General features: G+C 44.5%; 1 protein-coding gene across 1 annotated transcript in view; it reads right to left on the bottom strand.

Moving 5' to 3' along the window:
• Window positions 1-13,293, bottom strand: part of kbtbd12 (kelch repeat and BTB (POZ) domain containing 12) — a 45,268-nt gene extending 31,975 nt beyond the window's left edge. The window contains exons 1-2 of the mRNA XM_063068433.1: window positions 12,992-13,293; window positions 7,459-8,657 (exon numbers count right to left, since the gene is read on the bottom strand). Of these exons, the coding sequence (XP_062924503.1) occupies window positions 7,459-8,537 (1,079 nt within the window). The 5' untranslated portion in view covers window positions 8,538-8,657; window positions 12,992-13,293. The remainder of the gene's footprint in view (window positions 1-7,458; window positions 8,658-12,991) is intronic.
• Window positions 13,294-15,504: the final 2,211 nt, after the last annotated feature.

Genomic DNA, 15,504 nt, shown 5'->3' with positions numbered 1-15,504 from the left:
GGTTGACCTTATAGAAGTTTATAAAATCATTTTAGATTCCCGGGGGAGTCTAAAACTAAAGGACACGAGTTCAGGGTGAGAAGGGAAAGAAATAAAGAGGATCTGAAAGGCAGGTTTTCCACACAAAGACCGGTGAGTGTGTGCAATGGGCACCCTGAGGAAGTGGTAGAGATGGGTACAATTACAGTGTTTAATAATCATGGGAGGAAAGGTTTAGTCATAGTCATAGTCATACATTATTGATCCCGGGAGAAATTGGTTTTCATTACAGTTGCACCATAAATAATAAACAGTAATAGAACCATAAATAGTTAAATAGTAATACATAAATTATGCCAGGAAATAAGTCCAGGACCAGCCTATTGGCTCAGGGTGTCTGACCCTCCAAGGGAGGAGTTGTAAAGTTTGATGGCCACAGGCAGGAATGACTTCCTATAACACTCTGTGCTGCATCTCGGTGGAATGAGTCTCTGGCTGAATGTACTCCTGTGCCCACCCAGTCCATTATGTAGTGGATGGGAGACATTGTCCAAGATGGCATGCAACTTGGAGAGCATCCTCTTTACAGACACCACCGTCAGAGAATCCAGTTCCATCCCCACAATATCACTGGCCTTACGAATGAGTTTGTTGATTCTGTTGGTGTCTGCTACCCTCAGCCTGCTGCCCCAGCACACAACAGCAAACATGATAGCACTGGCCACCACAGACTCGTAGAACATCCTCAGCACCGTCTGGCAGATATTAAAGGACCTCAGTGTTCTTTGACCAATCCAGTTTATTGTCAATTCGTATCCCTAGGTATTTGTAAATACCTGGAATTCTAGGAAAATGAACTGCTCAGGAGATCATTGAGACCCAACTATTGGACCTAGAAACAGTCTACAACTCTTGATGCCTATGGCACACTCGTAACATCATCCAATGACTTCATTCCTTGGAACGTAGAAGACTAAGAGATTTGATGGAGGTATACAAACTTATGAGGGGTATAGATAGGGTAAATGCAAGCTGGCATTTTCCACTGAGGTTGGGTGAGACTGCGACCGAAGGTCATGGGTTAAGGGTGAAAGGTGAAAGGTTTAAGGGGAACAGGAGGGGAAACTTTTACACCCAGAAGAAGTGAGAGTGTGGAATGAGCTGCCAGCGCAAGTGGTGCATGTGAGCTTGATTTCAATGTTTAAGGGAGGTTTAGATAGGTACATAGATGGTAGGGGTATGGAGGGCTATGGTCCTGGTGTAGGTTAACAGGAGTAGGCATGTTAAATGATTCAACATGGACTAGATGGGCCAAGGGGCCTGTTTCTGTGCTGTACTTTTCTATGAATCTATGACTGTAAAGACCCATCCCATCCTGGACACTGTCTGTTCAATCTCCTGCCATCTGGTAGGAGATACAGAAACACCTTTAGCCAAGACAGTAAGACTGAAAAACAGCTTCTTCCCGGGGGCTGTTGTGCAGCTGAATAATGCTACACCCCGGCTTGTCAATGGCCTTTGAATGTTAAGGACTATCAAAGTCACTTGTATGTAAATATGGGATTTTTAAGCCATACCACATGCATTGTAAATATCTGTTTTGCTCGGACTGGAGTAGCACCAGAATCTCATTGTCCAGAGCAATGACAGTAAAGTTCTATTTCATTCTATCTATTTATGGGCCAGATGAAGGCAAATGGGACTAGTACATTAGTCAGCATGGGCTAGATGGGCCGAAGATCCTGTTTCTATACTGCATACCTCTATGAATTGAACAACCATTTTAGTTAGGCTCCTCCTCCCCTCTCTATCTATTACCTCAGTCACCGCACTGTGAACACTTTAAACCACTTTTTATAAAGTTGTTCACATTGTAAATACATGCTGTTATTTATGTATTTATGTACATTTTATTCCATATTCCATAGCTCCTTGAGAGGTCGAGAAGGTGGTTAAGAAGGCTTGTGGAATACTTGCTTTTATTAGTCGAGGCATTGAGTTCAAAAGTCAAGAGGTTATGTTGCAACTTTATAAAACTCTGGTTAGGCCACTCTGGAGTATTGCGTACAGTTGTGGTCGCCCCACTATAAGGAAGGATGTTGAGGCTTTGAAGAGGGTGCAGAAGAACTTTACCAGGATACCGACTGGTTTAGAGGGCATGTGCTATCGCGAGAGGCTGGATAAAGTCTGCAGTGGCGGAGGCTGAGGGGTGATCTGATAAAGGTTTGTAAGATTCTGAGAGGAGTAGGTAGAGTCAGCAAGGTATCTGTTTCCCAGGGTAGAAATGTCTAATACCAGAGGGCATGCATTGAAGGTGAGAGGGGGTAGGTTCAAGGGGAGGTTGTAAGAGTTGAGTTTTTTGCTGTGGTGGATACCCAGTATGGTGGTAGAGGCAAATACGTTAGAGGATTTTAAGAGACGTTTAGATAGGCACAGGCATGAGGAAGATGAAGAGATATGGACATTGTGTAGGTAGGAGGGGTTAGTTTTGGGGGCTTTGATTTACTTTTCAGCTGGTCCTGCACAATATTGTGGGCCGAAGGGCCTGTTCCTGTGCTGTACCGTTCCCTATTCTATGTTCATACTTTAATCTCTAACATTATGTGACGAAATGAAGGAAGTCTTGAACAGTTTCCTCAGTGTGAACAGCAGAGAAACAGGTCCTTTAGCCCAGTGGTGCACGACGGTGCTTGTTCTCCACACAGCTCTTGTTCCACCCAACCTGTCAGTATAATCTTTCTCCCTCGTGTTTACCCAGCTTCCCTTTAAATGACTCCATCTGCTCAATCTCTTCCCGACTATGGAAGCATAAACATTTCCTCCCAAATTCCATCCTAAATTCATTACGTGACCCATAGGTCCACGGTACGTCAGTCACCGCCTGTGGATTCTACCATAAGCAGAATCAGATCTATTTTTACGCTGACAAAACCACTCTGAATTTTAAAGACTTCTCACAGGGCGATTACTCAGCCTTCCTTTTCCCGACCCCCAGCTGAATAAATCTTTCCAAGTAATCACAGACGCTCAGGTTTGGTGCAATGTTAGGTTTAATTTGTGCCTTCTCCACTAGCTCCATGTATCGTACACAATAAGAATAAAACTGTCTCCAGCAGTGGTCCAGAGGACATGCATACAGATTTTCTTTAGCTTTGTAATCATATTCCTTTGGAAATTGATCAAGATGTGTCTGAAGATATACGGTGTACAACCCATGTTCTCAATATTATTCATTGCTTATTTATTTTTATAACTATTCTATTTGCACAGCTTATTTTCTTTGGCACATTGCTTGCTCGTCTATCTTTGTGTGTAGTTTTCATGGCTTCTATTGCATTTCTTTACATCAGCTGTGAATGCCCACAAGAAAATGAAAATCAGAGTAGCATAAGGTAACACATAGTGCACTGTACGTAATTTGATCGTTTCAGGCTGATGAGGCTCGTCAGCCACGATTGGGAGCTCAGCTAGGGGAAGGAAAATTCTGATCTCAAACCTCTGCTGCCTAGTGGCTATACCCACTCATGGGGAAGGCTCAGGGAGTAAACCCAGAGGGGAAAATCTGGAGTTGGGAGTCCCCAAGGCAGTCCAATGTTGAGTTGACTGCCGATTGGCAACTCCTGCGACGCCACTGGTGCCAAAGCATAACTGTCTCTGCAGTCTCTTTGGATTCATCAGAGGCATGGAGAGGAATCTGACAGGAGTGGAGACTGGACAATAAGAGAGAGGGAAGGAGGAGGGGAGGCAGGTGAGAAGTAGTAAGAGGCCAGAGTGGGGAATAGAGGAAGAAGGGAGGGGTTGGAATTTTTTTTAAACCAAAAGGAGAAATCAATATTCATGCCATCAGGTTGGAGGCTACTCAGACGGAATACAAGGTGTTACTCCTCCACCCTCCTCCATCACGGCACAAGAGGAGATCATGGACCGACATTTGGAACAGGAATGGGAATCAGGAATGAAAATGTTTGGCCACCGGGAAGTTCCGCTTTTAGCGGATGGAGCGGAGGTGTTTTTTTTTTCTTATTGCATTCTTTAACATATATTACTTCTTTTAATGATGCAGCTGTTCCAGTTCAGCGTGACCCCGATGACCCTCAACAATTCTCACAGATGCACCAGAGAGAGCATCCTATAGAGCTTGGTACAGCAACCGCTCTGCCTGTGACTACAAGAAACTGCAGAGAGTTGTGAACTCAGCTTGGCGTATCACAGGAACCAGCCTCCCCTCCACGGACTCTGTCTATACTTCTCACTGTCTCAGTAAGACAGCCAGCAATTAGAAATGAACACAATTCAGAGGATTCAAACAATGATTCCCCTTCCTACTTTTTCCCCTCATCTTTTTCTCTCCAGTCCTGATGAAGGGTCTCAGCCCAAAATGCCAGCTGTACTCTTTGTCACAGATGCTGCCTGGCTGCCGAGTTCCTCCCGCATTTTGTGTAGGTTGCCTGGATTTCCAGCACCTGCAGATTTTCTCATTTGTCAAAAGATTCAAAGTACATTTTTTATCAATGTCCTTACGCAGTATACAACCCTGAGATTCGTCTTCTCCACAGGCAGCCACAAAACAAGGAAAACCATGGAACCCGTTCAAAGAAAAACATCAACCCCCCCATGCACAGAAAACAGATTGTACAAACAGCAACAAGAAAGCCGAGTGAAAACACGGAATATAAAACTCAAAATTGAGAGTCTGTATTCCGTTCAGCACAGTGTTCATTACTTGCAGGCTGCCCCGATTCAAAGTGGCCCAAAAGAGCAGCAGGAGCTACAGTCTGATCCACAAACCAGAGACCCCGGACTTCGGTAGCATCCTCCAACACCGAGGCAGGGAGAGACTATTTGAATGCAGGGACCTTCCCAAGGGAGCAGTGAGCAAGACAGAGAGAGAGAGGCACCATCGCATGCAGCCACCTCCCTCGGGCAGCAGCGACCGAAAGGCTGGTGGACGTCGCTGAACCCTAGCCCACCTCGATGTTTTCAATCTCCCTCGATCATTTAACCGGGGAGATCAGCGAGGAACGGGGTCGATCCTGGGCTCACGTCCCACCTCTGAGCTTTTCGGCCTCGAGGCCACTCGTCTCCCAGAAACTTCTCAGAGACAGCAAAGTACCAGATCGCTCAAACGGCCCGAAAACACCCCCCGCCCCCCAAACTGTAGCTCTCAGGCCCCAACAGATCCAGAACCACTTTTAAAAGAAAAAGAAGACATGAAAAAAGTGAATAGAAAGAGTTTTGTGGACCATCTGGAGAATGTTGCCTATGGTAACCATATAACCATATAACAATTACAGCATGGAAACAGGCCATCTCGGCCCTTCTAGTCCGTGCCGAACTCTTACCCTATCCTAGTCCCACTGACCTGCACTCAGCCCATAACCCTCCATTCCTTTCCTGTCCATATATCTATCCAATTTAACTTTAAACGACAACATCAAACCTGCCTCAACCACTTCTGCTGGAAGCTCGTTCCACACAGCCACCACTCTCTGAGTAAAGAAGTTCCCCCTCATATTACCCCTAAACTTTTGTCCTCTAACTCTCAACCCATGTCCTCTTGTTTGAATCTTCCCCACTCTCAATGGAAAAAGCCTATCCACGTCAACTCTATCTATCCCCCTCATAATTTTAAACACCTCTATCAAGTCCCCTCTCAACCTTCTACGCTCCAAAGAATAAAGACCTAACTTGTTCAACCTTTCTCTGTAACTTAGGAGATGAAACCCAGGCAACATTTTAGTAAACCTCCTCTGTACTCTCAATTTTATTGACATCTTTCCTATAATTCGGTGACCAGAACTGTACACAATACCCCAGATTTGGCCTTACCAAAGCCTTATACAAATTCAACATTACATCGCAACTCCTATACTCAATGCTCTGATTAATAAAGGCCAGCAAACCTTTAATGGTAGCGTAGTTCTTCTTCCAGGTACTCAAGCGTGACCTAACCAGTTTTACATCCCAAGTTTTACATTCAACAACTGAAACACGCTCATTGGTAGAAAAATATGAGGGGCACAGATGGGGTTAATGGTAGGAAATCAGAATGATGGAGAGCAGGTTCAAGGGATATTCTACATTATCATCTGTTCTATGCCAAGATTCATTCCGTCCTCTCCACCGCCCACCACACCTCCGCAACTACCTAGGAAGCCTATAGCATAAATTTCTCCTTAATTCAAGACAATACATTCAGAAAATGTTACGTGTAAAGATGCACACAGTTGCAGAAATAATCTTGGGATTAAAGTTTAAAGATTAGCTTTATTTGTCACATGCACAGTAAACTGTGTCGTTTGCGTCAATGACCAACACTATCTGAGGAAGTGCTGGGGGCACCAAGCACCAGACAGTGGCAGGGACGGGTGGTTCCTGCAGCCGGAAATGTTTTTCCAGCCACAAATGTGTAGCATCCTAGTTACTGGTACTGAGCCAACCTAGAGCCTGGAAACAATTCACTTGCTCCTGACAGCTTCCTCAAGTGGATCTCATAGAACGTAGGGCAATAAATAGATTAGAGATTAAAGATACGGTGAAATGTCGACGATTGTGTTGGGGGCAGCCCGCAAGGGTCTTCATACTTCCGGCACCAACATAGCATGCTCACAACTTGCTAACGTTAACTCACGTCTTTGGAATGTGGACGAAACCCACGTGGTCACTTTTAGAGCAGCAGGGTGGGGCAGTGGTTAGCGTGATGCTTCTCAGTGACCGTGACTGTGATCAGGGTTCAATTCACAATGGAGTGTTATGTTGAAGTTGTGTACGACATTGGTGAGGCCTAATTTGGAGTACTGTGTGCAGTTTCGGCCACCTACCTACCGGAAAAATGTAAATAAGGTTGAAAGACTGCAGAGAAAATTTACAAGGATGCTGCAGGTTTAGAGGATCTGAGTTATAAGGAAAGACTGAATAGGTTAGGACTTTATTCCTTGGAATGTAGAAAATTGAGGGGAGATTTGATAGAGGGGTACAAAATCATGAGGGGTATAGAGAGCGTAAGTGCAAGCAGGCTTCTTTCAGCAGGCTGGCTATCATTACAGAGGTCATGGATTAAAGGTGAAAGGTGAAAAGTTTAAGGGGAATGTGAGGGGAAACTTCTTTACTCTGAAACAGAGTGGTGAGAATGTGGAACGAGCTGCCAGCGTAAGTACTGAACGTGAGCTTGATTTCAATGTTTAAGAGAAGTTTGGATAGGTACATGGATGATAGGGGTATGGAGGGCTATGGTCCCAGTACAGGTCGATGGGAGCAGGCAGTTTAAGTGGCTCAGGATGTACTAGAAGGGCCAAAGGGCCAGTTTCGGTGCTGTACTTTTCTATGACACTATGTGTTTAATTTCCACCACAATGTCTCACCTCAGGATAATAGAGGAACAAATTTTTATTCACTCCTTCGTGCAGTCCCTTTACCTGATATCCGGGTGGCTCTTTACTCAGCTACCTCCCCGGTAAAGAAATCCTCCACAGTACTCACCTCACTATCTCCACGTCCTTCGTCTTCTGCCTTGATAGTTTCGCCGCTCCAGCTTCACCGGTCAAGATAATGTCGTTACTCTCTGTCACAACTCCACTGGAGACGTACCCCAAAGTTTCACCGTATCTTGGTGACACAATGTAATAAGACTTCTTGGTTTTAGGAGCGTAGCAGTAGTTGGCCTCGGTATAACTGCGATGCCTTGACTTTATCCCTTGGCCATTGACACCAATGCAGAGGAGGCAATCAGTGCTCTCCATCCCATAGCGAAGACTGAGTTGTGGCTGCTGCTCTGCCTTGTGAATGGTTTCTATAGCAACCTGAATCACGTTATAGCATTCCACGTTGCTGAGAAGGACTGTGTTTCTTTTAAGGGTCTCCCTCAAGAAGGTCGGACTTACGAGCACCAACCTTACCTGCTTCAGGAGTTCCACGAGGTGTCCCACCCGTGACCTCCGGTCATGATTAACCCATCGAAGAACCAAATCCAAGATGGTCTCCTCACGCGAAATGTTGAGATCATCAGAGCAGATTAAGGGCATCAGCTGATGCTCCTCTATGTCTAGAACTTCCTCCTGCAGACACACCTCTGCGAAGTGCCGATGAAGGTATTTACTTGCCTGCTCAGACAGTTCTTCTGCTCCCAGTTGCTTTGCAAAGTAATAAACCCCGAGGCAGTTTGAGGCATCCATATGATCCAACATGTACTTCTGGCAGGCCAGGAAAATGGCTTCCATTTGGAGGAAGTACGCCATAGTGGCCACTCCTTGGACGTTGGAGTTGGTGAGGCACAGATCGGAACTGTACATGTAGTTTAGGATGGTAGCCACACTCTCCGGCTGCACGTCGTGCAGCGTGACTTCCCTCTGGCCGCACTCTGCCAGGCCGCAGGTGAACATCGCTTTGAAGTATGGGCTGAACGTGGCTAGCAGGACCCGATGGCACGGGAACCTGGACCCTTGCGTCACAAGCACCACATCGGTCAACTCATCGGCGTCTTTCATTCTGTTGATGCGATGAAGCAGCTCCAAGCTGTGTTTGACCTTAACACTGTTCTCAATGTCCATCACAGCTGCCATCTTCGCCTTCTCTGTTTAAATTTGGCTTTCTAACCAATTGGTGATACTTACAATCACTGTTATTATATGAGTTTCATGGCACCGCAGTTTGTCACACCCGTGAAGCCTAATCTTCATTGCCTGTAAACAGAAAAAAAGATGTGTTGTTCTGAACATCTCGCTCTCAATAATTCAGCAACAGCTTCTTCCCCTCTGCCATCACGTTCTCGAATGGCCCATGAACCCATAAACACCACCTCTTATTTTAGATTTCATCTTTTTTTTTAGATACACCTGGAGGAAATCTGTTCAAGATGGAACACTGCTACATGTGAAGAACCTCTGCTGTGCAGCAAGGAACCAGCAGCAGCTGTGCAAGGTGAGACTGAATATCCAAAGGACCCACCCGCTAATCACTTCCACTTGCCTACACTGCACCAGAATGTGTGGATCCTGGACTGGCCTCTCCAGCCACCCAAGGGATCCAGAAATAGACAATCACTTAGGAGAACATCATGCACAACTTGAATGATTAAACTACTACCACTGCCAGGAGTCCCGATGAAGGGTCTCGGCTCGAAACATCGACTGTTTACTCTTTTGCCATAGATGCTGCATGGCCTGCTGAGTTCCTCCAGCAATTTTTGTGTGTTGCCTTGATTTCCAGCATCTGCAGATTCTCTCGTTTGTGATTTAACTACTGCCTTTTATTTATTTACTAGGATCAGCACATACAATGGGCTGAATGGCCTGCCCTGTGCAGCATGGTAGTGTAGCAGCTAGAATAATAGTCATAGTCATACTTTATTGATCGCAAGGGAAATTGGTTTTCGTTACAGTTGCACCATAAATAATTAAATAGTAATATGCAAATTATGCCAGGAAATAAATCCAGGACCAGCCTATTGGCTCAGGGTGTCTGACCCTCCAAGGGAGTTGTAAAGTTTGATGGCCACAGGCGGGAATGACTTCCTATGACGCTCTGTGCTGCATCTCGGTGGAATGAGTCTCTGGCTGAATGTACTCCTGTGCCCACCCAGTACATTATGTAGTGGATGGGAGACATTGTCCAAGATGGCATGCAACTTGGACAGCATCTTCTTTTCAGACACCACCATCAGAGAGTCTCTAATACCTTACAGAGCCGGCAATCAGGGCTCAGTCCCCACTGCTGTCTGTGAAGAGTTTGTACGTTCTCCCTGTGAATGCATGTGTTTCCTCCAGGTTTCCCCCCACATTTCAAAGACATACTGGTTAAGGCTAGTAAGCTGTGGACAAGCTACGTTGGCGCTGGAAGCATGGCAATACTTACGGGATACTCCCAGCACATCCTCAGACCGTGTTGGTCATTGCTGGAAAAGCCGCGTTTCATTGTCTGCGACAAATAAAGCTAGACTTTAATCTTTTTTACTGCTCTGTGTACAATGACCTACTTGAGGAAGCTATCAGGAGCAATTATGTCCAGGCTCTCGATTGGCTCCGAACCAACTAGGATGCTCCACATTTGTTGTTGAAAAACATTTCTGGCTACAGGATCCAATTGTTGATCCTCCCACTGTCTGGTGCTCGGTGTGATGGGCTCAACTCCAGTGTGTCGACACAGAACCCAGTTTGTGGAGAAGTACCCATTCTTATACTGTACCTCTCAATGTCCAACCCTACGTCCCCTTTGTGAGAAGTGGAAATGGGCAAGGCTGGCCAACAGCTGTATAAGCCAATGGATTACAGAAACATTGATGAACTCCAAGGAGATTCTCGATAGCCTATGCTCGATTGGGAGCTAAGGGCCCAGGACAAGAACTAACCATTCTCACTAAGTAGTCAAGTCAATAGACAATAGACAATAGGTGCAGGAGTAGGCCATTTGGCCCTTCGAGCCAGCACCGCCATTCACTATGATTATGGCTGATCATCCACTATCAGTATCCAGTTCCTGCCTTATCCCCATAACCTTTGATTCCACTATCTTTAAGAGCTCTATCCAACGCTTTTTTTTTAAAGCATCCAAAGACTTGGCCTCCACAGCCTTCTGGGGCAGAGCATTCCATATATCCACCACTCTCTGGGTGAAAAAGTTTTTCCTCAACTCCGTTCTAAATGGCCTCCCCCTAATTCTTGAACTGTGGCCTCTGGTTCTGGACTCACCCATCAGCAGGAACATGCTTCCTGCCTGCAGCATGTCCAATCCCTTAATAATCTTATATGTTTCAATAAGATCCCCTCTCGGCCTTCTAAATTCCAGAGTATACAAGCCCAGTCGCTCCAATCTTTCGACATATGACAGTCTCGCCATCCCGGGAATTAACCTTGTGAACCTACGCTGCACTCCCTCAATAGCAAGAATGTCCTTCCTCAAATTTGGAGACCAAAACTGCACACAATACTCCAGGTACACCAGGGCCCTGTACAGCTGCAGAAGGACCTCTTTGCTCTTATACTCAATTCCCCTTGCTATGACTTCACTGCCTGCTGTACTTGCATGCTTGCTTTCAGTGACTGATGTACAAGGAAACCATCTAGAGCTTGTTGTGAGTCTTCAGAACAAACCCAGAAACATCACTGGTATGGAACAGGGACTCACTAGATTATCACTGCATAGGAAGAGACCACTGGGCCCCTCAGCTCATGACAACTCTCAGCATGCGAAATCCTTTTAGTTCTCTTCCCAGTTCACATCCCCATAGACTGCAACCTTCTCCGTACTCCAATATCTATCCAATTCCCTTCTCAACGCAATGGCCATATCTGCTGCTAGTTTCAGATTCATTTATCTATCCCATGGACATCAAAATATACAGTGAAATGCATCATTTGTGTTAACCAACAAAAAAATAGGGACCTGCTGGGGGCAACCTACAAGTGTCACCACACAAAGTTAAAAATAAATTCATTATCAAAATATTATGTCACCATATACTACCCTGAGATTCATTTTCTTGTAGGCATTCAAAGTAGAAAAAGAAATACAATAGATTAAACAAAAAACACAAACACAAAACAACCAATAAGGCAACATTTACAATACAATAAATACAGATAATAAGGATAATAAATAACACTGAGAACATGAGTTGTAGAATCCTTCAAAGTGAGTCTTCAGGCTGTGGAATCAGTTCGGTGTCGAGCTGTGTGACGTTGTCCACACTGGTTCAGGAGCTGATTGTTGAAGGGTTATAACTGTTTCTAAATCTGCTGTTGTGGGACCCAAGGTTCCTGCACCCCTTTCCCGATGGCAGCAGTGAAAAGAGAGCATGGCCTATGATGGTGGGACTCCTAGATATTGGATGTAACCCTATAGTTCTATGGAAGTTACCACTGAACCCTGAGTAGTCTCTCAGGCAGATTTGGTTGATTTATTGATCACATCGAAACGTACAGCGAGATCCATGGTTTGCATTAATGATCCAAGGCTGCGCTGGGGCAGCCCGCAAATGTTGCCACATATTCTGGTGCCAACATAGCATGAGCACAATGTTCAGTAGAATAACAGCAACACCACCAGCCCTTTTCCTCCCACCCACTCGTTCATGCAGACAGTCCTCCAGCCCCTGGAATTGCCACCTCCAGGCCCTCAGCCTCCTTTGGACACATGCGCATATCGGGCCTCTGACTTCCCCAGTGGATCTGCAGACTCAGGACTTCGGCCACTGGCCTTAGCTTCCGGACTCCCCATTGACCCTGGCGCTTCGATCTTCCATACCACAACAACTTGCCGAACCCAACAATCCCCATTTCTCCACTGATTTACCTTCTTGGTTTAGATTCACTGCCACATTTGCCTTTGCAAAAAGACCATCACCTCTTGAAAGCAGTTCTTGTTTAACCAGACTAATAAAACTCCTCCACGGAAATCCCAAATTAACAGTGCGCTGATGATGTCTCCTCGTACGGGAATGAAATGTTTGCAAATGGATTGCCATGATCGGAGAACAACTCAACCCAACTGGCTCCAAGACCAGCTGTGAAAGGAGGAGTGTCGGGGATAGGGTTAGCCAACCCCGTCCTGTAAAAACCCAGCTCTACAGGAGCGTCAACAAAAGCTCCGAAGACACCATCCGTGGGAGAGGAAGAGTCCACCAAGGAGGTGGGCTACACCTGGGGGTAATTTGAGGGACTGGCCCAGGACAGAGGACCCTGACAAGCTGCTGTCAGTGGCCTATGACCCAGTGGGAGTAATGGGCTTAAGATGAAAAGAAGCCACACCACCAACTATTTTAACTCTGTGCTGATCTCAGTACAAAAACCCTTAATTGTTTTGTAAACATAAAGCAGATTTTATGCAAGGACTCACTGTAAATACGTTTGGGTATTTATATGAGCCACATGCCTTAATGACCTAGCCTTAAAAATAGAATCCGGACACCAACACCACTGCTGACAACTTGCACTGAACAAATATAAGGGTTTATTTGACGGAGGCAATTCCCTTTCCACACAGCAAAGCACAGCATTTTAAGGAATTACTTATTACTTACCTCTAATACAACCTCATTAAAATCTTGCTGAGGAGGCAAGGAACTTTGTCAGATCCAATTTATAACCCAGTGGCAGGTGCTTTGAGACTTCAGGGACAGAGAACTCGTTGAGAACTTTGCAATATTATTACAGAAAAAAACTATAACATTTACATAGAACTTTGCAATACTTTTGTCTAGACATTGCATAGTTCCATAAGAAATAGAAAGTACTTGTAAATCCTTATTTTTTTCTACGTTTATAAGACCATTCTATTTCTGATCTTCCCGTGTTGTTTATGGCATAAACTGATTGGTCTACACCTCCGCCATCATTATTTCTTCTGTTTGGTATGTAGTCGTTCTATTGGCTTATAATAATGTCAATCATATGAATCACAATACAGCATTGTGGGGGATGTAGTTTTACAAGATAGCAGACGTTTAACTCCTTTGGGGCCAATTAGTTATTAATATTGATACTAATTTTATTTTTAATTATATTAAGAAGCTATCAGCAAAATTTCCCATTCTTCCTCTAATCTCAAACAAGAGAAAATCTACAGATGCTGGAAATGCAAGTGACTATGGAAAAGAGTGAACAGTCGACATTTCGGGCCAAGACCCTCCAGCCTGATGGCATGAACAATGACTTCTCTAACTTCCGTTAATGCCCCTTCGTACCCCATCCTTTCTTTCTTTATTTATTATTATCATTATTATTTTTTTCCCTTTTTTCTCTCTGTCTTTTATTTTTCCTCCCCCGTCCCTCTCACTATGACTCCTTGCACATCCCCTGGGCTTTCCCCCCACTTTCTTTTTCCCTAGGCCTCCCGTCCCATGATCCTCTCCCTTCTCCAGCCTCGTATCCCTTTTGCCAATCAACTTTCCAGCTCTTGGCTCCATCCCTCCCACTCCTGCCTTCTCCTATCATTTTGGATCTCCCCCTCCCCCTCCCACTTTCAAATCTCTTACTATCTCTTCTTTCAGTTAGTCCTGATGAAGGGTGACTGTACCTCTTCCTATAGATGCTGCCTGGCCTGCTGCGTTCACCAGCATTTTTTGTGTGTGTTGTGTGACCCTTCATCAGAACTCTTTCCACAGATCCTGCCTGGGTTGCTGAGTTCCTCCGGCATTTTGTGTGTGTTTCACAGAATAACCTGAGTTAATAATTTTGCAGGTAACACTAAAAAAAAGTACAAAGTTTTTTGTAAATTTATTATCTATGTACATACTGTATATGTCCCCATATACAACTCTGAGATTCATTTCCTCATGGACATTTACAAAAACAAAACAACAAAAATAATTATTATAAATTAATGAACAATAAATATTGAGGACCTGATATGAAGATTTCATTGTTCCATTGTTTAAAAAGGGTTCTAAGAGGAAACCTAGCAATTATCGGCCTTTGAGTTTGACGTCAGTGGTGGGTAAATTGATGGAAAATATTCTTAGAGATGGCATATATAATTATCTGGATAGACAAGGTCCGATTAGGAACAGTCAACATGGGTTTGTGTCTGGAAGGTCATGTTTGACAAATCTTATTGAATTTTTTGATGAGGTTACTAGGAAAGTTGATGAGGGTAAAGCGGTGGATATTGTCTATATGGACTTGAGTAAGGCCTTTGACAAGGTTCCACATGGAGGGTTAGTTAGGAAGGTTCAATCATTAGGTATTAATATTGAAGTAGAGAAATGGATCCAGCAGTGGCTGGATGGGAGATGCCAGAGAGTAGTGGTGGATAACTGTGTGTCAGATTGGAGGACGGTGTCTAGTGGTGCCTCAGGGATCTGTACTGGGTCCAATGTTGTTTGTCATGTATATTAATGGATGGTGGAGTGGTAAATTGGATTAGTAAGTATGCAGATGATACTAAGATAGGTGGAGTTGTGGATAATGAAGTAGGTTTTCAAAGCTTGCAGACAGATTTAGACCACTTAGAAGAGTGGGCTGAAAGATGGCAGATGGAGTTTAATGCTGACAAATGTGAGGTACTACATTTTGGTAGGACTAATCAAAACAGGACATACATAGTAAATGGTAGGGCATTGAATAATGCAATAGAACAGAGGGATCTAGGAATAATGGTGCATAGTTCCCTGAAGGTGGAATCTCATGTGCATAGGGTGGTGAAGAAAGCTTTTGGTATGCTGGCCTTTATTAATCAGAACATTGAGTATAGAAGTTGGGATGTAATGTTGAAATTGTATAAGGCATTGGTAAGGCCAAATTTGGAGTACTGTGTACAGTTCTGGTCACCGAATTATAGGAAAGATGTCAATAAAATTGAGATAGTACAGAGGAGATTTACTAGAATGTTGCCTGGGTTTCATCTCCTAAGTTACAGAGAAAGGTTGAAAAAGTTGGGTCTTTATTCTTTGGAGCATAGAAGGTTGAGGGGGGGACTTGATAGAGGTATTTAAAATTATGAGGGGAATAGATAGAGTTGACATGGATAGGCTTTTTCCATTGAGAGTGGGGGAGATTCACACAAGAGGACATGAGTTGAGAGTTAAAGGGCAAA

The sequence above is a fragment of the Mobula hypostoma genome, chromosome 15, assembly GCF_963921235.1.
Source record: "Mobula hypostoma chromosome 15, sMobHyp1.1, whole genome shotgun sequence".
NCBI classification, from domain to species: Eukaryota; Metazoa; Chordata; class Chondrichthyes; order Myliobatiformes; family Myliobatidae; genus Mobula; species Mobula hypostoma.
Note: the sequence above shows the minus strand (reverse complement) of the source record. Positions and strands in the feature narration are given on the sequence as shown.